This window comes from Labrus mixtus, chromosome 22 (genome assembly GCF_963584025.1).
Source record: "Labrus mixtus chromosome 22, fLabMix1.1, whole genome shotgun sequence".
Lineage (NCBI taxonomy): Eukaryota > Metazoa > Chordata > Actinopteri > Labriformes > Labridae > Labrus > Labrus mixtus.
The window spans coordinates 15,632,783-15,659,885 of NC_083633.1; the positions used below are offsets into that span (position 1 = coordinate 15,632,783).

The 27,103-nt window shown below is 42.5% G+C and overlaps 1 protein-coding gene across 2 annotated transcripts in view; it reads left to right on the forward strand.

The window, feature by feature from the left end:
• anks1b (ankyrin repeat and sterile alpha motif domain containing 1B) overlaps nt 1-27,103 on the forward strand; it is a 195,320-nt gene that overhangs the window by 151,527 nt on the left and 16,690 nt on the right. For both annotated transcript variants that reach the window (XM_061029792.1, XM_061029793.1), the window contains exons 18-22: nt 2,043-2,141; nt 3,770-3,922; nt 23,127-23,234; nt 24,503-24,706; nt 26,843-26,968. In XM_061029792.1, the coding sequence (XP_060885775.1) occupies nt 2,043-2,141; nt 3,770-3,922; nt 23,127-23,234; nt 24,503-24,706; nt 26,843-26,968 (690 nt within the window). The remainder of the gene's footprint in view (nt 1-2,042; nt 2,142-3,769; nt 3,923-23,126; nt 23,235-24,502; nt 24,707-26,842; nt 26,969-27,103) is intronic.

A 27,103-nucleotide genomic window follows, 5' to 3' on the forward strand; every position in this document is an offset into this window, starting at 1 on the left:
GGAACTCTATCTCTTTCTGTCAGGATCTCAACAGGGAGCAATTAGTCATTTCTCCGGATCCCCCCCCCCCCCCCCCCCCCCCCCTCTACTCCACGACTCATTACTCTGCTGTGAAGCTGTAGCACGGTTACTCTGGGCTCTATTAATCAGCCTGGGAGCTGATCTATGAGCTGCACTCTCTCTTAAGGCGCCCCGGTCGGCGTTCAGGTTGGTGAAGGAGAATAAAGGAAGGAATAAGTTTAGCCACAGGACGAGTCCAATCAGCTGCTGCCTCAGGATTCACCGACAGTGCAGGGACAGACTAATAGAGCCCTGGAGACAGGTTTTCTTCTAATAAGCCTGCAGCAGCAGCACTCAGTTTAAAGGGGATTTGCTGTCCAAAGTTTGGAGGTATCTTAAAAATCTACTTGTGTAGAGTCTTGTTGGCTCTCCAAGAGCCCTTCAGCTCAAAGAAGCTAACCTAAAGCATGGATTCACTCTTTAAGAAGCGCTGCCACATTCAGCTTAATGATAATATCATGAAACAGCGATTCTGTGATTATTGATATTTTTGTAATTAAAATATGGATATATGGTGAGTTATCTGACATTTCCCTTCAGCTCACTCCATGTTTGATATTTTAGTCTCTTGTCAGCTCATGACCGTTTTGTAGACTGGGCCGGTTCGTGTCATTAGAGTGTAAGTGTCAGGAAAATGAAATGTGTGAGGATCCAAAAGCTTAGCCTTACAGATCCGCAGTCTTAAATGTAAAGCCACTCGAACACAGATTGCTCCAGCTTAAGTTCTTCAGGGTGCTGCGTTGAAAACTAAACCTCCTCTTATCTAGAATTAAAATGTCACAGCCTCGGAGCAAAATGTCTTTTTTTTTTTTAGAAGGCGTGAGGGCCTCAGAGTCGACTCAGAAGGAGAGTTTAGGAAGGAAAAAGCACAGGTCTGATATCTACCTGCATTTCCCCTGGTGTCTCCTCAATGTTTATCAGTTATTAGTTCTACAGGAGGGAGATGTGGAGGGACTGGCAGGTGTAATCCTTCAATGTAAAGTGTTTAGGTGAGAGGATGTGGATGTGTAGATGGCCCTGAGACTTCCTCCAGGCTGCTCACACACACACTTTCTTTCCTGCCGATGGTTCTTCACCATCATTTGGAGATGAACTTGCCTCACTGCACACTTCTGTCTGACTGTATTTTTAATTAATTTATCACTGAGATGATCTTTCTCTATGCACACCACATCTCATCCCATCTCTCCATGCGTTCCATCCTTCCTGCCATTATCTGTCTGCAGGCACACTTTCTTATTCTAACTCTCAGGAGGGGGGTGGCTGATAGATCTCTTTAGGTGTCCCATTGGATTAATTAAAGGTGAAACTCAGAATGATGGCTACACAGACTGTTGCACAGCCGAGTCTAGAATAAAAAAATATCAAACACGTCTTCTACTTATTTTTTGTTTGCACCTGATGTATCAAAACCTCCCTTTCTCTTCTAAGTTATTTCTTCTCTGATGTGCTTTTTTATGCCTCGTTCTTTTGAAACTAATGATTTTTATAAGGCCTGTTTGGGAGACAGTTTTGCAACCTGCCAGTATTGACAGTCCAAGGTGGCAATTTGTGCCAGTGTAGTTGTGTCTAAAAATCTGTACTTATCAGTGAGCAGGGTAATCTGAGCACCTACAAAATCATAAGTGGATTTAATTTTTGCTTTTCAAATGGTACAATTATTGATTTGAGTGTTAACTCTTTTGTGATCAAGTAGTAAACAACAAATGTAAGTGAAGCAGTAGGAAACAGCATGAGGACATTAAAAATGGTGCAACCAAAAAGTTAACTTGAATTTCAGGAAAGGATAGAAAACTGGGTATTGCATTGGGGTGGTCCTTTATAAAGTGTTTGTGGTTTATTTAAATAAGCCCAATAATTTCCTACTGAAGCTTTTGTGCAATTGTCCTACGTAGAGTCATACCAAACACCTGCAGACGCTGTTGCATTGTTAGATTCTGCAGAAATACTAACATAGCTGTTGTTTTTTTTTGCTTCTTCAGGGCAGCAATGTGGTGGAGGACCAGGACCTGCTGGAGATCGGCATTCTTAACTCGGCCCACAGACAGCGCCTCCTGCAGGCCATACGGCTGCTGCCTAGGGTGAGAACTGCAGCTGATCAATACCCTGAGAGAACGTGAAGTAAATCTCCGCTTTCCAATCTCAATGCACGAGATAGAAGGCCTGAAGTGAACGCTGTCATACAATTAAAAAAAAATAAGTTTTTAATTCCAGTTTCAGATTGTATTGTCAACACAGTACACTAGTGCTGATTTTTTAGCTGCAGCCAATCAAGTTTGTTTGTCCAAATCTCCATCTCCATCTGTGAGATAGAACTCTCTCTGTGGATTTGCTGGATTTCTCTCTGCATGTTCTGCACGATACTTAAACAAAGTGCCAATGAGTTAGGGGATTCAGGAAAACATGCACTAAGCTACAGAGCACAGCATCCAATCCTCATCGAGATCAGCGATGCAAAGGAACTGCTCACACAGCGCTGCGTCTTCTGTAGTGCATCTGTGAAACTCGGTTCTAAAAAAATACAGAGATTTTGGATTGGAAGCCAACAGCTGCTTTGAAAGAAGCAAATGGTTTATAAATGATTTAAAGAATACATGCTTATGTAAAAGTTTGTGCAATGTCAAATGCTTTTTCGTGTGTGTGTGTGTGTGTGTGTGTGTGTGTGTGTGTGTGTGTGTGTGTGTGTGTGTGTGTGTGTGTGTGTGTGTGTGTGTGTGTGTGTGTGTGTGTGTGTGTGTGTGTGTGTGTGTGTGTGTGTGTGTGTGTGTGTGCAAGCCTAAAAAGCAAGATCAAAGGTGTGTGACTGCATGGAGAGAGAGCAAAAAAAAAAGGAGTCTGCAAAAAAGAGGATGGAGAAAAGCTCAGAGAAAAGCTGTTTTTTTATTTAAACACCCCCACTAACTTTGATCTTCAGTCAGCAATCTCCTTTTCTCACCCTCCTTTAACTTTCCTAAACACCCTATAAAACATAAACTCTTAACTTGAGTCTGCCCTCACACATGTAGGCTAACATATGGTATTTGTCTGAAGAGCTGTAAACTTTCTGAAGCTGTTTTGACTGTCTGAATATAAGTGAATGAACGATGAGTTATCTTATCCCTGCTGTCACGTCCTATTTTGACTTTTCTTAAAAGTTAGGTGTATGTGTTTGCACTACAAATATGTGAGCAGTGCATGATTTAAATGTAGTACGTTGCTGTAAAGTTGTGCCCTATTATGAAAAAAGTCTATAAATACGTTGCTTCCAGTCTGTTTCCTCATGCATCCTTCTGAACTGGGGATGTATTCACTACATATATATTCATATAGCCTTACATTTTTAATGGACCTCATGTTTAAACTAGGATGTTGCAGCATAATGAAGACAGAAAATGGGAAAAGAAAGTGCAGCACATCAATTATAATGTAAATAAATAGGATTCACACAGCTGCCATGTTATATAAGAAATAGGCTGTAACATAGTTGGCATTTGTACACAGTGTACCTAACGATCCCAGCTGCTTTCTGCAATAAAGCTCCAGGTTAAAAGAAGTGTAGCATATGGGTAGGGAAATAAAAAAAACGCATCTATCCATACATTTATGAAAGTAGGTCATAAAACCTGTAGAGCATTGAGCATGTAGAGATATCCACAACACTACTAAAAAAAAACAAGAAAGCGAAGAGGAGCCTTCTCCCTAATTCTTCTTCCTCTCTGTCTGGATGAAGGTGCGACCTGTCGGCTATGATGGAAACAACCCCACGTCGGTGGCCGAGTGGCTGGAGTCGTTGGAGCTCGGCGACTACACAAAGTCTTTCCTTATCAACGGCTACACGTCCATGGAGCTGGTCAAGAAGATCTGGGAGATCGAGCTCATCAATGTGAGTCGACTGTTTATTTCCTCTTCCTCCTTTGATGTGCACTCATCCAAATGACTCCTCCTAAGTGCAAAGTGAGTGCTCTTTGATATTCAATCTGTATCTCATAGCCAACAAATACCATAAAAAGACCAAAGGATCATCTGCATATAAAAAACTTGATGTATATATTTTATCACTATGTGCAACAAGCATCCATTGTATTCACATTTAAAAAAATAAGTACACAAACGAGACTCACTGTGGCTTTGCTTGACGTCAGACATTGCTGTTTAAAGTGAATCTTTAAGAGCCCAGTCTGGTTTCTGTTTAATGTACCAAAAATGAATAAATCAATGGCTGAAAAATAATCTCCAGCAGCAGCTCGATACTTACTGCTCTGCCTGGATGCTTTAAGAAATGACTGACCTTTATTTAAAAACTGAAACCATATATATTCCTCCTTTGTTAAAGGGAGTACTTCACATCATACTTACATGATTTTATAGCTTTTATACAACCACAGCACATGGTCTTCATGGTGTTGTTACTGTATTTTATGATAAAAGGGAGAGGATTGTAAAAGACACGGGGATTCAGCAGGCAGCATGAATATTGAAATATGCTGTTGAGCTGCATCATGGGAAATGTAGTACTATACAAAGGGTTTATTGAGTTTGACCCCCACCAAGGACTAAAAGTTATGGATACTTTGCTTCTTCTGCTTTCATAACGATCAGTATTTTGAAATGTTTCTCTGATCTACTTTCTGAAATTGAAAAACAAAATAGCTTGAATTGTTGTTCACTATAAAAAAAAACAACAAGCTCTGGGTTGAGTGACAGGAAAGTATTGAGACCCAAACTCGTAAATGTTTTGGACTGCGGTGGCTCAAGCTGGGCCTCAGAATGCTTGTTGTTTTCTGTTGTCATCTCTCACCTTGGTGACAGGCCCGATCTGTTTCTCCAGCTCGATTTATCACATCAGATACCCCATACATCAGACACACACACTCTGTGCATTTGGCTTCATATCAAGAAAGTCTAAAGTCGATGTGAAAGTTTTTCCGGTAGGAGCCATGCTGAGGCCATACTGTGAAGAATACCCATCAGGCATTTCTGCTCATTACTGAGCAATGCATGCTTTGAATACAAACAGGAAGGAGTAGATTATATCATAACAGCATCTTTTACTTTATTTCACTTCTGGACATAAAAGTCTTGCTGTAGAGATTTGTGGTTTCATATTTGCATGGTAGATCATATGCAGCTGCGTTCTCTTGATTGCATTCTCTCCTTCTGTAAATATCAGTAAAGGCGGGCGTTAACAAGGTTTGACATTTGAGCTTCAATGTTGTCACCAGAAGCAGAGGTTTGTGATTCAATTTTTAGCAACGTGAAATCTTCAGCAGAGTCGGGATTTGCTGCAGTCTGATCTCATCGCGGTGATTTGCTCCTTTGATGCTCCGAGGGTAATGAAATCATGTCGGATTGCTGAGGGTGCTCGATGAGCGCCAGAGAGGAGAGAAGGAGTGTTTTTCTTCCCCATCGGAGGATAAAGCGATAAAGTGATGAGTGATCAGCTGGAGGAGGTGGAGAGGGAGTTATATAAGCATGTGGGATGCAAGATGTTTCACAGCGCTGGGGATGCCGCCCACATGCTGTGCTTCTGTGTGTGTGTGTGTGTGTGTGTGTGTGTGTGTGTGTGTGTGTGTGTGTGTTTCTGGATGCATATGTGAGAGGTAGAAGGTGTAAAATGGTTTTGTGTTTAAATGTATCATTTTCAAACACAGCATACTGTACATCAACCTCATCTCAATTATAGAAAACAGAAGAGCCTTCAAATCTGAATAATGAACATATGGAGTATGTGATGCATTTACAAAACACTCCTCCTTTTCTATCAGACCTGCATGTGCCTGAACTTAAAAATACTGCACAAGATGAGGAATTCCACTTCATAAGGAATCTACTGATTGAAGCCACTAGAGGCCGCCAAAAAATACATTCATCTAAGCGTCACTCAAAGACTTCCATGATGTAGAGTTCAGGTGTCTCCAAACTTTGTCCATATTTTCCATTGATTTCAGACACATGTCATGATCGTTTGTGTTAAAGGATGAATGTGTGTGTGTGTGTCTGCTGTACAAGCTGCTCTGATGACTGTGTACCCCTGCAGCTGCACACTGTCACTGTCATGAAGAGAGGGGGAGGGGGGGGGGGGGGGGGGGGGAGGAGGGGATGGAGAAACAGAACAATGAGTCGAAACAGAAATTTGGCTGCTTTCATGCAATCGCTAGATTATCGCTACGGGCAACAGATGCTGGCTGGGGTGTCCAGGGAGACGAGGGTGGAGCGTTGGAACATTATAAAATTGAGGTATACAAGAGTGTGTGTGTGTGTGTGTGTGTGTGTGTGTCCTTTTACGGGGCACATATGTGCAGGCCTGCTGTTGTGGGATTGGAGGAGAATCTCCAAACACCTTTTAATCCTGCCTATTCACATTAAATCACACACACACACACACACACACACAGACACACACACACACACAGTAGACTGACTCATCTGCGTCACTCCAGGTTAACTTTTACCTTTTAGTCCCCAAGAAAAAGTGGATTTTCTGGCACAAACTTCACCAACTGACAAGGTGCATGAAGAGTGAAAGGTTTAGAAGAGGTCAAAATGCTCCAGCAACACTTGTAGTAAGAAGTAAAAAAAAACCTTTTAGTCCCCAAGAAGGATCTAGACGAGCTTTGTGATTTTCATCTCATTTGAACCTTTTGGATCTTTTTGTCTAAGAGTTAGGATAACATGCTTTTAAAAACAGACTTATTGGTTTAAATGATGCCTACAGGTCAAATAAATACAGTTTGAACAGTGTAAATACATCTACTATGTCGCTGATTCATCTTATAGTGTGAGCTCTGTTCTGCTTTCCTTCATGTCAGATTGTAAACTGTGTGTGAGAGAGAGAAACCGTTTTGAAGCGTGTTGCTCTTCAGAGAGCCCCCTCGTTTCCCCCCTGACTCAGACTCACCTCAGCTCATTCAGCGAGCCGTGTCAGGTACTTGAACATGTAATCATGACAAGACAGAATGTCTCTATCAGCCTGCTTTTAATATCTCAAGTCTCCTGGTGAAAACCCGACAGCTTGTCTCAAGACTAATTTACTGTCGTAAGCTGAGAAGCTCTGGGACTTAACAGGATAAAGACTTGTTTGGGATATTAACTTGTGAATATTTAAAACAAGCATTACTGTCACTATGGTTAGTTTGAAGCAGGAAGAAAGATTAGATTCATAACAGGAAGATTTAAAAGAACTACATTAGGAATCTTTGTAACAAACTAACCTCCTTCATGGGTTTATTTACAGGTAAGAAGCTGTCTGTAAAACCTTTAAAAGTATTTCTCTTTATAAAATTATATCAGTTATTTAGCCGCAACGTAACCTTTAAGTTACCCATCAAGGGATTATGGTAAATCCTGAAGATACAGTCCAAAGATGAACCTTTGATGAAGCATTTATTAACAAACAAAATTCTGAAATATATTTTTTTATCCTCCAGGATGTCGGTTTTATTCTATCTTTTATGTTAAAGTCGATGTTTGGACCTCATGTCCACACGTTCATTTCCCTGCAGTGACGTGAGCTGCACACACACACACACATCCTGTCTACGTCCACATGGTGGTGCTGCTGCCTCTAACTTCAGTCAGACCACCTCGTTTTGAGAAAAAGTGAAGTACAAAACTGCTGCATCAAGGCTGCAAATTGCTCTCGTTTCAGGAGAGTCCTCGGAGAGCGGCGAGTGAGGCAATTAGAAATGGATTTCATTTTGGAAAGCCACGTTCAACGGCGGTGGAGTGCAGATAGTCTCCGGTCCTCGAGGAACAATTCCCTTAATGTCTTCTAGACGAGTGGCCCTGATATCACGGAGGAGGGCGTCTCAGATGTGTGTGTGTGGGTGTGTGTGGGTGTGTGTTCATGTGGTTGTGAAGGTCAGAGGTGTGTGTGTACATTTGAGTTGTTTATATCTATGAAAATGCTTTGAACGCTGTGATGCGGGGTTGGTGCTGTTGATAAAGGTTTATGTAATAGTAAATTTTCAAATTGTAGCCATAGCAACAGATAAGTCAGAATTTAAGAACAGTTCATTATTGAAACATCCAGACAGGACTTACAGTTGTGTGTTAATCCAGTTTGATAAGATTCTTCATCTTATCCGTACAGTATTGTACATATTGGACTTATTCAGCAGTGTCCATCCTGTTTGCCTCATGGCTGTAAAGTAACTGATTACTACTTGTACATCTTGACACAGGTTCCATATGTTGATTCATTAACATAGTCATGAGCCGTTTGAAAACCTGAAGATGTATAACTCTCTGGTATTACTTTATATACAATTAAAAACTGGGGCGCTGGTGGCGCAGTGGTTGGTGCCCCACGTACAGTATCCTCCCGGCGGGGCGGCCCCGGGCTCGAATCCGACCTGTGGCTCCTTTCCCGCACGTCGTTCCCCACTCTCTCTCTCTCTTCCTGATTTCCGACTCCATCCACTTTCCTATCTCTACAATAAAGACACAAAAAGCCCCAAAAATAAATCTTTAAAGTTTCAAACTGAATGATGCTTTAGTAGTTTAAATTAAGTTGAATTTGTATAAAGGAACATTTTCCTCACTCAGTGATAATCAGATCTTAAACTTAGGTGAAATTAACAATGAATGCATCAATTAGAAATGTATTTCACAGATGAATCATAGTAGTATTAATATTAGCAACAACATAAAAAGTATCCAAATGAGCAGAGCATTGTTTGTCAATTTCAAATATTTATCTGTAGAAGTATATAGTATCTAGAAATGTCAGATTAAATATGATGAGCAAGAAGTATATCATATAATTAAAAAATACACTATTACATTTCTATGTACACTATTTGAATTATGGACTTTCTCCCTCTTATTGTAGTTCCTATCATCTCTTCTCCATCATGTCACATCCCAGAATCTCAGCCTTTACCAAAGAAACACCACATGCGTATTCAAACGTCAGATCACCAAGCCCTTATTCAGGATGTACAAAAACATCTGTGCTTCTTCCCCCGTGCCTCTCTCACATGTGAAGGCCTGTCAGTGTGTGTTCACCGCGTGCTCACAAGAGATGTGTGTGTGATTAACTTACAGGGCCTAACTTGTACCTGCATTCCCCGCTTTCACAGCATGCAACTGCAAAAGGGAGAAAACACCCACGCACACAAACACCCACACACACAAACACACACACACACACACACACACTGAACTGTGAATGTGCTCTGAAAAGCTCACACTGACTGTGTGTGTTTGTGTAAAAAAAAAAAAAAAAACTGCACGAGGGGTCCAAATTGAATCGAGGACAGTTACAGGAGTTGAGCCTTTCTTCTGCTGCTTGTTCTCTGTTGCCATGACGGCTACTAGTTACCATAGAGACTAGAGATATGTGCACTTGGTATAAATGAAACGTGTGTGCTGGATTGCTTTTCTTCCAAAAAAATAAAAAATAAAAACTCCTCTGAATTGTGTGTTTGCGTGTGTGTGTGTGTGTGTGTGTGTGTGTGTGTGTGTGTGTATATGTGTGTGTGTGTGCTATGTTCCTGTGCTTATCACCTTCTTTGTCACCTCTCCAAATGGACAGATTGTCTCACATCCCAACACCAGATGGTTCCTGCCTTCGTTAGACACTGCAGGATTAAACCCTATATATTATACAATAACACACACACACACACACACACACACACACACACATGCATCCATGCTGCCGTTAATTAGTTAACTCCATCCCTGGTCCTGACTGTTCACATCAAAGAGACGCTTATGTGAGGCAATGGTGTAATCGCGGCTGTCGCGCACTCCTATAGTGCTGCTTCATACATGTGTGAGGAAACGTTTTCTGCACACATACAGTACGTGTGAAAAGAGAGTGAGTAGTAGCTTCGGTGTGGGTGGATTTGCCTCAGGACTGCAGTGTACTTCAGCGCTCCTGCCCGCCGACATCGCTCTCCCGCAGCCTTATTTGGCGTGCGTGCTCTTCCCGTTGTAGCGCGCCCTCCGTGTTGGAGATGGTGTAGGAGGCGTCAGGAGAGAAAGAGTGTGACCCCCCCAGCGCAGCCTGAACCTGTGGCTCAGTTCTGCTGCTGCTGCTGCTGCTGCTGCTGCTGCTGCTTCACAGTCAACATCCTCACTTGTTAGCTCTGCTGGCTTACAGCTGGGGTGGTTAAACGCTTTTTAAAAGCAAAGGGTTGATAAGCTCCAAAATCATGATTAATTCATCAGTTTGCCTTTTGGTGCTCCTCAAATCTCAGTTTACTAACGGAAAATTTAGACAATTTACTGTTCGAGCTTAAGGCCAAACACGCATCACTAAAGGACTTTTTATTTTTTCTCTTTCAATCATGTCTTAAATAAAAATGGAGATTTTTTTTGGGGGGGGGGAGATAACAAACTTTGGAGCTCAAGTTCCTTAGGTTTATTTGCACATTTCTGAACTTCCCTTCAGGGGGAGAATAAATGAGTTTGAACCTACAGTATAGAACACTTGTTATCGACTGCTGAGACATGGGGAAGGAAGGAGTCATCCGCCGTCTTTAGGTTTTCGTCCTGCCGATCACACAAGCAGACTCTGCGAAGACGGAAATAGTCGGCATGACGTCGAGCTCTGTGGGTTGGATTTCGTTGATGTGACATTTATAGAGACACACATGTGAACGTACACTCTTGTTCATAAACACATGCTCATGTTAAATATAATGCACCACTCACACGGGCGCTGCTGAGGTCTCAGTTGTGTCTGGCGGTCAGCTGGTAAAGAGCGCTCTATGAGAGTAAGTGGGTCAGGTATAAAACATCATTTACATTTCTTACTTAGAGCAGGATATAAGGCTGATTGGTAATGTTCTACGCGTAGTTACTTGTTGCTCAATGGCGGCTTTCCTGTGAATTCATGAGGCCTAAAGCAACATTGCAAAAGAATCATTTGATGAAATGACTGGGAGTTGTTCTGCTCTGAGCTATTTCCTGCCAAGTGTCTGAACTTGTCTGCATCAAAAGGTGTGTAGACATTTTTTTTTTTTTTTGCATGATAGACTTTTAACACTTAATTGCAAAGTGCAGAATTACAAACCTTAATTCTGCCATGCTGCTCTATGGGGTTAGTGCGATGACTACTGAATGCTAAATCAGCAGCCCTTTTCATATTGTCGGTTCAAGGCACAATATGTACTCCTCTGCAGTGTCTGGCCTTCAGTGTGAACGCCACAGACGCATGACACTGGGACCGGGCTGTCTCACCGCTGTGCCCACATCAGAGCTAGTAAGAGAGGGCGTTACAGGGGCGAGATGGGATCATTGATAAGCAGCGGAGCAGACGCGGCTGAACAGCGCCCTGTGTGTGTGTGTGTGTGTGCGTGTGTGTGTGTGGAGCACCTGCTGTGTTTGTTTACACGTCGTGCTTCCTCATCGCCGTGACGCAACGTGAAATCACAGACTTGGACGCCAATATTACCCCGTTGAGGAATCAATATGAAAGTACTCTCTCCTCCCTCATTGTCTCTCGGAAAGTCACTTAGTGACCTATAAAGATTTTCAATCAACTCCCTCGGCCATTATTTTAAAAGTTAGTAAATGAATCAACAGTTTCCAGTTCTTACATGAAACATCAGACACGAGCTTGTGAACATAGAGACATAAGGAAAAACAGGTCTTTGATATTATATGAAACTGATGAAGATGAGGCTCATTAGGGAAATTATTAAATGACTATCTCCATGTTAGGAAATCCATTTATTATTGATTTTCTTTCCAGAAATAAGATGAGAAAATTGATGCTGATTATAGCTGGGAGGGAAACTAGCTTCACTCTGGACCGGACCTCTGGACCTCTTTTATCTTTAATAGTTGATGTCAGTGATTTACATGCAGTCGTCTTGAAGTCATGATTCTGCAATTGTTGAACTCACAACTCGTGTTGCACACAAACAAACACATTGACACTCCTTGTGAGCCAGCATGAGCTTGTCTCTGTATGGGCCCAGCGTCTCCATAGTGACGAGATGGAGAGAAGGAGGAGGAGGAGGAGGAGGGGGGAATGTAAACTGGGTAGAAATGGAGAGAGAGAGAGAGAGAGTGTGGTGTGTAGAGAGAGAGAGAGAGAGAGAGGGAGAGAGGGAGAGCGAGCGCTCAGGCAGAGACATGTAGGAGATGTAGTCTGGCTGCCGCAAGCTGAAGAAAGAGGAGGAGTTGGTGAGCGCTGGAAATCTGCAGAGAGTGAGAGTGAGAGAAACGGAGACAAAAGCTGGTGGTGAGGAGGCGAGGAGTAGCGCCAGGAACGCGTGGTAAGAAGAAGAAGAGAGGGAGAAGAAGAGAAGGAAGGCACTCCGGATCGTGGACAGCAAGGAAGCAACAGCAAAGAACGGAAGAGAGAAAGAAAAAAAGAAAAGGAGGAGGACAGCAAACTGAAAAACAAGTCTTGAACCTTAAATCAGGACTAAGTCCACTTTTAAAGAGAGGTAGGTAACACTGCTTGGAGATGGGGCGGCGATCGAGTGATGACAGAAAAGAGAGAAATCCGTTTAAAAGCCAGAGATACAAGAAGAGAAAGTCCAGATGCAATCCTTTTGTTCTACGCTTACTGTTTAATTAATGCCTCTTACGCCGATATGCTCTGCGAGTCTGAGGTGATTACAAGAGTACCAAACGCTTCCATGGCGCTCAATCAACACTGCTGACTGGGCTCATTTACCGGCTGTGACATTGTGTGTGTGTGTGTGTGTGTGTGTGTGTGTGTGTGTGTGTGTGTGTGTGTGTGTGTGTGTGTGTGTGTGTGTGCACATGTGCTTGTGTGTGCAGGAGTTAGGGATAAATATTACCGAGCGTCCAGCGTGTAGGAGTTTTATCCTGGAGCCACCTGAGAGATTGAGCTGAAACAATGATGCATCGGTTGTAGTTTGGTATGACTCAAATGTTCTGCAGACTGTGTTTATTGCACAAATCTAACCTGACAGCGAGTGATGTCACTTCTTTAAGAATAAATGTGTTTAATCATGTTTCTATTCCCAGCTGCACCAGAGTCTCTCAGAAGAACTCCACTTGATATTGTTGATATTGCACTTGGTGATTATATGAACATTTTAAAAAAAACTCATAATTGTGTCTCCAGACGTTCTAAAAATGAAGTTGAATTTGCCAGTCAGGTGTCTCAGCTCCAGACCGTGCAGTCCATTTCTGTCGCTCCAGATTGAGTCAAGTGAAGCGGAGAATAAGAGCAGAAAGCTATTACTACTACAGTTAAAGCCACTCACATCCCGCCGCTGCCCTCGTTTGCATTCCCATCCTCATTTGCATGCGCTAACATAATCAGAGAAGTGGAAACTGGGACGAGGCGGAGGAGGAACGTAGAGGTGTGTTGTGGCTTCAAGTTAAGTTTGTGAGACTGTGTGCAGGCGTGAGGGCTGACTTAATGTTTACACAGAAGTCACTTTTCATGTGTGGCACCGCAAACATGAATTACATCAAGAGCGGATAAATGTACGGTGACTGTTTTTGAAGAAGTCACTCCTTACTTTCTCTAGACAAATTTTAAAGTGGCATCACACTTTGAAATATTTGAAGGAAACGGCGAATGATCTAAGTTGAAGGCTTCATGGCTTTGTCTTGAGTTTCCCATAATCCACTTTAAAAAAAAACAAGAGTCCAACAGTTGAGATGAGAAGATGATACATTTCCAGTAAAGACTTGTTTTCCAACAGGCTAAAATGACACTGCAAGACTCAAAAGGAAAAAGGAAGTTAGTACCTTGCGGGAGGTAAACTGGGGGGAAAGAATTAGACAGGTCCCAGCAGGACGAGGGAGAGAAAAGTATTTGTTCTCCTCCCAGCTGTAGGAGAACATTCAGCACAGACAGAGAGATGGATTTGGAAATCCTGCCATATGCCTTTTACCTCCCACGGAGGGCCATCCATCATAACCTCCCCCCCCCCCCTCCCCCCCCCCCCGTTCATGGAATGGTCACCACAGCGAGTCACAGCAATAGATTCCCCGTCAGCGAGCGGCATCAGTCGGGAGGCAGCCCAGAGAAACCAAAGCATGATGGATGATTCTGTGAGGGACATAAAGTGAATGAAGGCTTTTGACAAACTAACTGGAATTTTCGCAACGAGGGTCTAAATTCTTTAAACAAATATTTCTAAATGTAACTTTTCCAAAAAAAAAAAACACATCAGGTTAAGATCTCTCTAACTCGTCTGTATCTTCCTTTCAAAACAAGTCTCTTTATGATTCATAGCATCAACACTTCTATTTCACACCCTTCAGCCGTATTTATGAGACGGGGAGACTTTTATTTCCAAAGTGTTGACGTCTTATTTTGGGACTGAAGTGGGTCACAAAACAGGAACACAACAACCGTAAATCAAACAAGCTGTTCTCATCCAACACTTTTGTCCTCAACAGCAGGTCGAGTCAGGTAGCCGGGGCTTGAAATGCCTGTGTGTGTGTGAGTGTGTGTGTGTGTGTGTGTTTAAAGATACTTATCTAATACACTCACTGCCTTAGGGAGATAGTTTAGAGTCTTTTAATAGCAGCACAGCAGGTACCTCCCTAGCTTCTTGTATTCAGAGGTGCTTTGATTGAGAGTTTTGAGAAGTCTGGTATAATCTTTTTCAATGTGTTCAGTGTCATCAAAGTGTTTAGAAGTCATAGTTGATCTGTTGAATACTTTCACTGAACAAAAGTCAGGGATTACTGTGACGTACCATAAATAACAGACTGATGTTAGCCTTAATGACCGGTTTAGATTGAAGACTAAGTCGATAGTTGATGGATAGTCTAGATTCAGGACCAATTACAGAACAAGGACTGTAAGTAACATTTTGTTAAAATTAAAAACAGTAAAATTACGTTTTACCAAAGAATGTAAGCATAAACTACTGTTACTGTAGAGTATATCATTTGATTTCAAACTATATTTATATCGTTCACTGTCAAGAAACCAACGTCTCTCTAGACATCAAACATCGTTATACCGACGGCAATGTTGGGATTTAGTACAACAGTATATTTTGAGTGTGACAGTGGTGATGCTGCAGTCGTTATCTGCTAACTTAGTTTAATGCTTTTGATTGAGCTGCCAGACAGCTTGGTTTTTTTTAATTAACAAAAAAGTAGTGATTGGTTTGTGGATTCTTGGTGGACCTCACCACATTTTATGACATTAGGCACAAACGTCCGCCTGTGATGTCGATTATGATGCCATCGTGATCTCTTGCATCCATTGTAGATTTCAATATTTGAAGTTAATTGGCACCACACAGCTTTGAAACAGGATCAGCACTTGTGTCTCTGTGATATTCTACTCTTCCTTCAGTCTGTCGTTTAAAGTTTTCCCACCGCTCCCTGAGAGTCATGACAGCATACACAGCATGGTCCGACGCAGAGTTCAAAGATGCACATCTGGCTGCTACAAGCCTCCTATTGACCCGATCTGGTTTCTGTGGCCTGTTTCCCCTTGAATGTACTTCAGCGTATGTGCCGTATGTTCCTCGCTTCACAGAGTGTGATGGTGAGCAGCTGTTGTACAGCGTGCTAACAGCAAGAACGTAAACATCACTCCTCTGGGCTTTCTCTCTGTTGCCATGTCAACCTTTTATGTGTTGATGACGGTCAACAAACACGTCATACGATCTGCACAAGTCACACACATGTTTGTTTGTATACATGTAAACTACCTGCAGCAGATGATTTGGTATAGAATCTGATTGAAGCATTTAGTTCGTTGGGGAAAAAAAGTCAAACGTAGCTCAAGTGAACGGGCTGAGACTTAAATTCATTTTAATGTCTGTTGGTTTTTGTAATAGCCAAGTACTTAACATTTTACAAAAACATCTGAATATAAGGTTTCATTTCCATTAAAGTTTCTGTGATACACATCCGAAGATCCCTCTACATTTTTTAGAATACCAAAAGTTTGATTTTTTGAACATTTGAACAATTTGAACACTCGAGGAGGATCAACTTTATGAAGTATCCACATAGTAAACACACACACACACACACACACACACACACACACACACACACACTCACAGCCTAGTGCCTAAGGGCAGCTTGTGCTCCTCTGCAGTGTGAAAATCAGATCCATCCAAGAATTTATTAACCCATGAAAATTTCAAACGGCATTTCATATTGGGCATTCAATTCCTGAGCCCTCTGTGTGTGGTAAATAGTGTGTGTGTGTGTGTGTGTGTGAGAGAGAGAGAGAGAGAGAGAAAGAGAAACAAGCTTTGAGGGATCTTGTTTCAACCGTGCTCCTGCAGCATTAGGCAATGTTTGCACTCACACACACACACACCCAGCCTATGCCTCCAGTCATAGTTACCGTTCTCCTGCTATTAATGGAGATATATCTGTCTTCATGTCGGCGGTCTTACTTATGGTGCTCTCCCATTGGCTACCTGTTCTCTCGGCACTGAGACGAGCCTTTCTATTGGTCCCCGTTGCACATAATTTTCAACACATCACCCTTCGCTGCTACTCCCCTCCGCTCGGCGGTTGCTAGGTAACCAGTGGTCTCTGGTTTCCTACCAGTGATTCCCCCCCTGCAATGTGATTCAGTGTATGACTGTGTATGTGTGTATGTATATATTTACAGTGTGTGTGTGTGTGTGTGTGCGCGTGCATTCAACCGTCTGTGATCCAATTTAGAGCAAATAGATGAAGCTGAATCTGGACCTAACTGTCATGAACCCAGATGACCACACAGTTGCTTGCTTTTGGAGCATTATTGGTTGTGTGTTTGAGTGTGTGTGTGTGTGTGTGTTTGAGTGTGTGTGTGTGTGTAATCTATTGAGACTCCAGGCAAATCGATTCTCATCATTCCAGGCGAAAAAGCTCCGTCTCTCAACAACACACACATTAGCTGAGGGGAAGGAGTCTTGAAGACGGAGTGAGAGGAAAGTGTCCGGCTGTGATAAAGTATTCAGTGTTCACAAAACGTCAATAATCAGAGTGAAGAAAGAGCCGGGCTTTGTTGCTGAAACTGTCTATATTTCCACTTTCACTGAGCTCTGCACATTATCCACTTTGCATCAATGCACTCTTCTCTTCCTGATTGATTTAGAGCCACAGGTCAGGCATGAATATCAGCGTATGTTTATTCACATTTCATGCCTAGGTCTAATTAAAATGACCAATTATCACACTCTTAAAACCACCGTTCTAAAAATACTAACAGCCCAAATCATTATGTAACATTTCAAGGAACATTTCTATTGAAGTATTCACTTGTTGCCTGGGAACTGCTTCCTGATAAAGAATAGTCAAGCCTTAAACTCACATTAGACGGTGAATTTTCATCTTCAGCTGGTACAATTTAAACACAACTGATGAAGTGTGTTTGCTGGCGGTTTGAATCCATTTTTATTATTTATGCTAAGCTAAGCTAACTGGCTTCTGTACATAAAGACACAAGACTGGTATCAATGTTCTTATTCTTATTTTGGCGGGGAAGTAAAGGTCAAATTTCCAGATCTGTAATCCTGTAATGATTTGTACATGAACAACATGTACAGAGCTGCACATGTGCTTTCCTATACCAGCAACTCATTCTTGAGTTATTAAAACGATAGTTAAATATTCCCAGACGTCCAAAAAGACATTGTGATTTGTGATTTTTAATGGTGGTTACTGTCTGTATCTTAAATCCTGCACTTAACTTTTTACAGTTTTCCTCATTGCTAAAAGAGCGCTAGTCTTTCAGATCAGATGTGCCTCAAAAGTCCAAATTCTCAACAATATTCCAGAGGACGTAACATCGATGTCCTTAGACACAGCCCTGTAATCAACCTCTGAGATATAACCGAGCCAGACATGGACTCTTTGCTGATCAATATTACCATTCAATCTATCTGTAATGCATTCTGACCCGGGCAATTTAAGTAACCTTACTCCAGTGATTCTTGGATCTGGAAAAATCGATGCGGTATTCTTCAAAGGGTTGGAGCCCAATCGAACCATTAGGAGACGCCGCCTGAGGGGCTTTGGGGGATCTGTTCATACCGGAGAGGTCACGACCTCATAGTCTGCAGGGGAGAGGTGATTGGTCATACTGACTTCAGCCTGGAGAAGGTGGATATACAAAACGTGACCAACAAAGGTGGATCAATCGCATTCCAGTTACTAAGGCTGAGGAGAAGAAGGTCTACTGTGTACAACTGCAGAGCTTCTTCAGACACTTTCTAGGTTTTTAATTCTCTCTTACAGGAACTCCTCTTTTACCTTTCGCCCTCTATCTTCTGAAAATAGCAAGTAGGATAAGTGGCGTCGGAATGAGGAGACTAGGGTGGAAGATCTGAGGTAACTTGAGGTCAAGGGAAGGGAAGAATATGGCTAGAGAGAGAGAGAGAAGGTGAAAGAGAGGGTGAAGAAAGAGACATTTAGGCCAGTCGATGTAGATTAAACAGGAGCAGAGAATCCCCCCCACCATCATTAAAACTATGTGCTAGTTTGAGCACAGACAGTGACTGGACTGTTGGGTCCCTCGCTGGGTTTTTTTCTGCTCCAGTGAGCCGACCAGCTTCCATCCTCCCCTCCAGTAGGAAACACAGAAAAGGCTTTTTGTCTCCAGTGTCCTCAATGAGAGAGGTCGTTGTTAATGTCCACAATCACTGACGCTGACCACTTACCCCTCATTGTTGCACCGGGGGCTTCGCTAGAATATGTCATTTTGTCACAGCTGCCGTCCATTATCCTGTGTTTTGTGTTTAAAGAGGTCAGTGTGCTCTTGTGATTTCCTTGAAGGTTTTGACTCCACATGTTGGAAATATGGGATTCTCACTGCTTTGGCTTTAGAAATAATTTCAGAATTTTTACAATTATACTGTACGGATGTGACTTTTGCATGTTTTCTAACTTGCTGTTTTGGTAAAAAACTTGATCATTGGAGAAGTTTACATACACATGCAAAAGTATTTCAATGGTAGGGATTCAAACTATTTGATCAACTCTTGTCATAGTGACAGAAAAGAAGGGATGGCTGTGTGAGAGCAAAGCTCTGATACCGTTTGTCTGGTGGCTAATCCGTTAATCAAAGCTTTCCAATCCGGGCTAACGGGACTTTTAACAGGATTAGAGCGTTGATCGGCACACACAGAGGCACACAGAAGACACAAACACAGCCTGACAGCCAGATACTCGAGGCAAACAATCCCCCTAAATCACTTTATACTGATAATCAAATCAGGACTAGAGGGTGAGTAACCCTCATTGGATGCTCTCGCCGCTCTTTGACATCACTGTGACACAGCAAAGAGAGAGAGAGAGAGATCATGTCATGTCAGGAGAGTGGATTTGAACACAGTTGATCTTAAACGAGTGTGTTAGTGTGTTGCTGAGGGGTGTGTATGCTGGTGTAGCTCCACACTTCTCCTGTCAGCACATACAGCGACTAGGAAGATCATTTAAATGCAAATGGGGCGACACTGCAGTCAAGCATCACACACACAGCGCGAGTATGTTTTAACAATAATAGTCGGGCGGTATTCAAAGTCTCATCCATTCAGGGATAACAATATAATCTTTCTCCCAGGCTCCCAAACAGCTGCTTGTGTGTCTCAGTGTGTGTGTGTGTGAGTACACATCCACGTGCATGTGCTCTTTATTTCATTATTTCTTTCGGATGAGAGTACGTGTGTGGGTGACTGCTGCTGCGGCTCTGTGTTGCCATGGTGACAGTTGAACTTCAAGCTGAGGTTGAGGCTTCTACTGTAGTTGAAGTAGATGCTGTTGCATAAGGGCGGCAGAGTAACACACAGCTACACACAGATACACACCATGTGAGGCTCCTTTTGCACTGTGGGTGTATGTGTGTGTGTGTGTGTGTGTGTGTGTATATATGTGTGTGTGTGTTTGTGTGCATATGTGATGAAACAGCAGCATGAGGACTGCTGGTGTCACGCTATCGCCCCTCAGGAGACAGACAGAAAAAAAAAAAGCACGGAGGCATGACGATGAATATTTCATGAGCTCTACTACATAAATAAAAAAAAAGTCTGATTCAGATCATTTTGAGTAGTGTATAGTTTTTTAGTTTTTCTTAAATCAAGTTTTAAAAAAAACTTCAGTAGGGTGAAAAGTTTTTTGAATCTAGTTGAATGTTTAAAGAATTCAAGTTCCTTTTCAATAGTGCAGTTCAATAATGGTTGAAAATTACTCTTATTATATTATTATATTCATTAACAGGATATTTTCTCTATAAATATGTCAAACTGTATTTTGAAACATGCACCAAAAACCGGCCATTGTAAAGTGAAAAGCCTGAGAATGAGACTTAGCACGCAGTTATGATGCCCGTCTGCAATCTAGTGTATTTACTGTAAGCACATCCTTGAATCAAGTGTAATTTTCTCTTCACAAGTGGACAGTGAAAACATTTGTTTTGTCCGCTCACTTCATGATATCCACTTGTTTTTAATCACATGATCTTAATGCACCAAATTCAGCGGGGCCCGTGTCGTCTCCGGTGCAGAGAGTCAGACTGATACAGTGGGGGGGGGGCGGAGATGGTGGAGTACGATCACTCACATTGTCAGAGAAAGAGAGAAAGTGAGCCGTGAGAGCCAGAGAGGAGAAAAAGATGAAGTAAGAGTTGATGGAGGGGGGACGGGGCGGCCATAATACGGCAATTAGTTCCACTACCCTCCAGTCCCGGCTCTGCCCTCTGTTCCCCTTTGATCGCTCTAATTTTAACAATTAAAATACATTGTTTCCACAGTGAGGGATTTAACTCATTAGTAGCTGCTCATGTTTTTTTTTCTAACATCACACTATTCAAACAGTCCTTGTTTCCTCGTTTACTTCAAGACATGCAATGAAACTGATAAGAAAACAACAATGGAAGTGTTTTGCATTTCTGGGCCAGCCTGATACATTATATATCAGTTGTTTGCATCCAATTTGCATATATACACTATACATTATGGATGGGATTGATTTCTGTATGTTCTGTTTGTGTGTTTAGGATTATGCACACACACCCACACTGAACCAAAGTATGAGCGTCCTGCACCACTCGTTGTTGTTGTTGTTGCTTGTCTGGTTTTCTTTTTTAATGTTTCTCCAGTAGATGTGGGGCAGAAATTGGTGCAGGAGATGATGAAGTGTGTGTGTGTGTGTGTGTGTGTGTGTGTGTGTGTGTGTGTGTGTGTGTGTGTGTGTGTGTGTGTGTGTGTGTGTGTGTGTGTGTGTGTGTGTGTGTGTGTGTGTGTGTGTGTGTGTGTGTGTGTGTGTGTGTGTGTGTGTGTGTGTGTGTGTGTGTGTGTGTGTGTGTGTGTGTGTGTGTGTGAGAGTCATTAGACTGGCAGCACGGCCTCGTCTTGAGGCTTAATTACCACCTTTAGCCCTGGAGATTCTCTCGCACATACCTTAGCTGGTCGCCCTCCAGAGACAGCCCCACAAAAGCAGGCAGCAGTTTGTTGAATACTGAGGTATGGGGTGCCAGAAGGTGATAACAGTGTAAACAACGTCTCTGCAGAAGGCTGCCATGTTCCAGCTTGTCTCTTTAGAAGACGCAGTAACTGGCACAGTCAGCGGACGCCTGGTGACCAGAGAAGAATGAACACTTTGACTAGAGTCTGAGTGTGTATGAGTGTCTCTGTTTGTGCTGGTGTAATGAGCGCCCGGGGGGATATCAATAGACTATTACGAATCAGACACAATCTGATAATGTCGCACTTCATGACTGTCTTAGCGCTCAGATAATAACGACGCCCCAAAAGAAAGCAGCTGAACACCCTTCAACAACACGGCCTGGTGTTGGGTTGTGGGGTCTTTAATCTTTGGGATCTTCATCCCAGAGCTCGTTTAAAGAAAAATCTCCACGGTTTGAGAAATACGCTCATTAGCTGTCTTGCGCTAATAGTTGCCAAGTGTGGAGCAAGAGTCCGTGTGCGATTAGCCTTGTTGGCAGAAAGACTGGGAGTGTGTGTGTGTGTGTGGGGGGGGGGGGGGGCTAACACAACCGTCTCCAAAGTTCAACTTTAATTTCAGCTGAATTCAGCTTAAACAAATAAATGGAGTAAGGTTTAATTATAACCTTTGGATAAAGCCAGGCTAGCTGATTTCCCCTGCTACTGATACATACTGTATGCTACGCTAGTTAAAGTCAAGACCGACTTCAGGTTTAAACCAACCTCTGGACAAACAAGTGTATTTTACAAAACCTGAAAATATCCCTCTGATTTGAAAGTGTTTGGACAGTTATGAGACAGGAGCTGACTATAATTATTCATCCTTTTGATCAATTTAATTAAAACGTATTAATGTTAGCCACTAACCTGAACTGGTAAGTTTAGGACTCTTTTATTTTCCCTCGTCAATAATTCTTCATAAAACCAAAAGGTGATCACATGGAGGACAAAATATCCCAATTATCTGGAGGAATAAGAAAGTCAGTCAAACCTTCTATTTGTTATATAAAGAAACTGTACACTCTTTATAATCTGCACCATTGACAGCCTGATTGTAGCCGTCTGAGCCACGTCAGTTAAGTTATATTATTAGCATGACATATGAATGAGTTAGAAGCATTTATGTCATTATGCACTCTCAGGTTCTTAGCTGAGAGCTCTGCAGGGTTACACATTATCCTCCATATGAGACTAATGATGCTCATGATGATTTTCATTTACCTGTATGTGGTTTTGTTTTGTTGTCGCTGCAGATGACGATACGATCCTGTTATTATTCAGTCTGAAAGCTTTTGAACTCTCACGCTCTCGAGAAGCCGTTTTTTAAATTATGCAAATAAAATTAAGAGTCATCGTGTTTTCGGAAGCTTAGTCTCAGATTTTCTCCTGCACTGAATGTCTGCAGAGAGCTCAAGACTGAGCCAGCTTCACTCATTCAGCTCTTCACGTGGAGCTGCGACCTGTAAGATTTTACTGGTGGATTTTTATATTTTTCATCAATCGCAAATAAGTTTTGAAAAAATGACCGGAAAATAAATGAATCTCAAACACTCAGAGATTATAGGAAAAATCCACATTTTCCAGAAAGTTTTTTTGAATGTTAACTATTAAAATTGATGAAAGAGTTTTTTTTTTCTGTCCTTATTTCATGATTTTTGTTGCACAACATCCACAAACAATGCAGCATAGTTATGTCTAACATCAAATATCTTTGTGTTCATTCAGGTGCTGAAGATCAGTCTCATCGGACACAGAAAACGGATCCTCGCCTCATTGGGGGACCGGCTACACGAAGACACCCCACAGAAACCTCCTCGGGCCATCTCCCTACGGGTGAGCGAGTCTCAGTGAGCGCCTGCAGATACCACGTGATGTGAACCATGAAAACCCCCTGATGATATCTAAACCAACGAAGATTCAATTAATTAAGGGTTCATTAGTCAGGAAAAAAAAAACGGCACTCCTTCCTTCCCAGATGGCTGAGTGTTTCTGAGGGAGCTTCAGATTCCCCAAGTCTCTCAGGCAGGCAGGCAGGCAGGCACAAAATGGCCGACCCACTGCGGTTTCCTCCCTCTTGGCCCGTCTTGGATACTAATCAGAAGAAACTGGTTTTCCCCCTCTCCCTTCAGGTTACGCTCTGATGTCCTTATTATCCTCTCTTGCTAAGCCTAAACCATCCAGTGTGTTTCAACATGTCCATTTGAGATTAGCAGTGAAGGACATAGTTTAAAAAAAAAAACTAAAAAAAAGTGTATTTAACCAGTGATAAAGAATACAAGATTAGAAAAAGGTGCAGATCGTCGCATTTGAAGGCTAGAACAATCAAATGCTTAGTAACTCTGCTTATTGTTTCCAAACTAAATCAAGAGTTGCCACTGGCTTGTTGTAATGAAAAAACAAAGCAATATTGTGCCGCATAGTTTAATACAAGCTTAGAGGATGTTCTTCAGTGGTGTTTTCTTCCTGTGTGAGCGGAGGGCTGTGTTCACTCAGTTAAAGTATAAACTGTGGAAGTATTCAGAGTAATGAATGAGCTGAACATGGCTCATCATGAAGCTTCTACAGCCTAAAGGAGCTGAATATAAACGGAAAAAGTCCTGGAAGAAATGAGACTGGTCTCACGTGTAATCAAGTCAAAGTGGATAACCTCTCAGGAGAACTATCTGACCTTCTAGGGTGTAAGACTTTTACACCAGTAAAACTTAAAGAAAAGGACTCGTTCTTCGTTCGGAGTTGAAGTCTCCGCTTGGCTTGGAAAACCGTTTTAAGTGAACATCTTTTCCCACTTTAAGGATTCGGCCGATGCTTTCACTTCAAGTGACAGTGAGCCGGCAAAGACTCAGCGCAGCGTTAAAGTAACTCTGGTGGACCTGCTGAGACCACCTCGTGAGAGGACGGTGTCTGTGTCCCCGATTTTACAAAGCACTTTTTAAGATACCGGCACTCAGCAGAATGTTCACACTGTGGATGAGAAATGAAATGTGACAGTGCACAGTGACTGTCCTACTTCTGCTACTAGCGGCAGTGACACAGCATATTATGAAATGATGAATGAACCTTTTCTCTCTGCCTCCCGCCCCCCCCCCCCCCTCTGTCCCCAGGAGCCCGTAGGGAACCACACTCCTCCCCAGCTCAGCCCTTCAGTGGGCCAGGCGGCGTACACGGCGGGGGTCCCGGGCGGATCTCTGGACGTGCAGCACCTCATCATGCAGGCGGACGCCCGGCGCAGGCAGCGCAGCAATGACAACTACTTTGACGACGTGCCGCGATCCAAGCTGGAGCGACAGATGGCCCAAGTCAGCATGGTGAGGACGGAGGACAGGTTGGAGGATGAATGGAGGAGAGGGAGAGAGAGAGAGAGAGAGAGGGGGGGATGGACAGGAGAGTGCTGTGAATGGTTAGAGACAGAGATGTTGTTGGCTGGATGAACAAGTATATTTATATTACCATTCTTTATATCTCTAATTCTCCACAGACATATTTTGAGTTTAATCTCTTTTATTGTTAAAATAATTAAATGAAAACAACATGGAGCTGTTCTCTTTAACACCGTAGTTTATTTGACGCAATGCTCTCGTTTACAGTCCTGTTGCGAACACTCAAAAAAGAGAGAGACAAACGTGTATTCATCCGCTGCAGAAATTAGTCCCCCAGCAAATGCTTCAGTCTGTCCTGTAGCCTGGCTGTTTGGGGGGAAATTACTGAGCATTTTTCAAGAATGAAACTTCATATTTGTGCAACGTTTTTAAGACTTAAATCCTGAGAATGCTATTGGACAACAAGGTGAAGAAGTCAGAAAGTTTTAGTTTGAAGGCTCGGTCTATATGGGACAGTGGACAACAAGAATCTAGTAGGGTAGTTGTCCTTGAAATTGAATAATGAACAAAGATAAAACATGGGTTTAATTGATATTTCTAATTTTATTCTGTGTTTTTACTCATTAGAACATAAATTAATAAGCTGTCAGGTTTTATTGCATTCCTGATAAGGAATACTGATCATCAATGAAGCGTTCCAGTAATAAAATGTTGGCCCCTAATAAGTACAGGATGTAAACCAAAGTCTTTTATCAGCCTGTTTATTTGTTGGAAATTCACCATTAATAATGTGCAGCAGGCCGACCATCTGACACCAGCAGCCGTCAGTGAACATGAGATTTATGTCTGAAACTTTGTGCTGTAAAAAGAAAAGCTATGCAGACAGCATTCAGTAGTTAACCTCTTACATCTAAAGATTGTTCTGAGTAAACATGTTGTACTTTTTTTATGATACGCGTATCAACTTTCCAGCATCAATTACACTTCTCCAAACCTAAAATTAGAGCTCCAATCAGCAACGCTCAATGACTCAGACACACACACTTCAATGTGTGTGCGCGCACGTCGGCGAGCAGCAGCTGTGTTTTGATTCGCTCTGATTAGAGTCCCTTTTTTTGTGAATCACAGAGTTTATGGGTGCAGATTACCACACTTTGGGTTACCCAGCTGAAACTTAAGTGTGTGCGCATCAGTGTGAATCCCCTTTTTAGAAGCAACCCTCTGAGGTGCAACGATGAGTCAGCATCCTCAGAATAAACTGATAAACTATTACAGAGAAGCTGAATTTAATTACCCTTATTCTCTAAGTGTAGCAACATGAATGTTTCCCCCTCACCTTCTGTTCGCCCTCTTTTTTTAAAAAATCTAGTCACGAAAAAGAGCAGCAGTTCAGAGTTATTTCTGCACATTCTTCTCCTCGTGGTGATTAATTATAAAACTTAATGCAACTGAAGACTTCCGGCTGAATCTGTAGGTTGTACGTTTGTAATGAGGTTACGTTGTTTGAATGTAGATTCGGCCGACGCTTGTTTCCGAGGGCTTATCCCCGGCTGTTTATCAAACATCGCTGCGTGTTATCAGGAGATCTCACCTCCACAGTGCCTCGCCAACCTTCTCACAAGGATTACACACCAGAGCAAGCAGATACCAGAGAGACACATAAACACACGGCTACAGGATGTGTGCATACCTCCTTACACAGGAATCCATCTGGTTTTATTTAGCAAAGAATGGAGGACTATAAAAAGAGACTAATTGTTATTTCAAGACATTTTAGAAGCATGCAGGTGGGATTGAGGTATTTCCTTTGGGGGGGGGGGGAGAGGGGAGAGATCCAGGGGTGACAAAGCGGTGAGTCTTGAGCTGAAGAGTGGGAACGTTCAGAAGCGGAGCATAATTCATCCATGTTTAATTCTTCCTCCTGCAATGTTCTCTGTGATCGCTTTGAAGGCCGTGTTCGTGTCCCATCAGGGAAAGCTGCTTCGTTCTGAACTTTGCACATTTGTCGAGCCAACAACTTGTCAACATGGGACTCACAGCACAAGCTCTCCTGTCGTGCAGCGTCTTGTAATCTGGTGTGATCCTATCGTGGGTCCTGATGTGTGATTGGTTTTGTCGTTGCAGGCAGGCGAGTGGTGCGAGCCCATCACGTTGCGTCCACCCAACGAGGCCACCTCGTCCACCCCGGTGCAGTACTGGCAGCATCACCCGGAGAAGCTTATCTTTCAGTCCTGTGACTACGAGGCCTACGTGAGTCTGAATCCCTTCATATTAATACTCTCTGTGTCTTTGTGCAAGCACAGTCGTCAGCCTACAACTAATGAGGATCTGCTGATGGTTTTATATATTTATTGATTGATTGTATTTTATTTATTGATTCTTCAG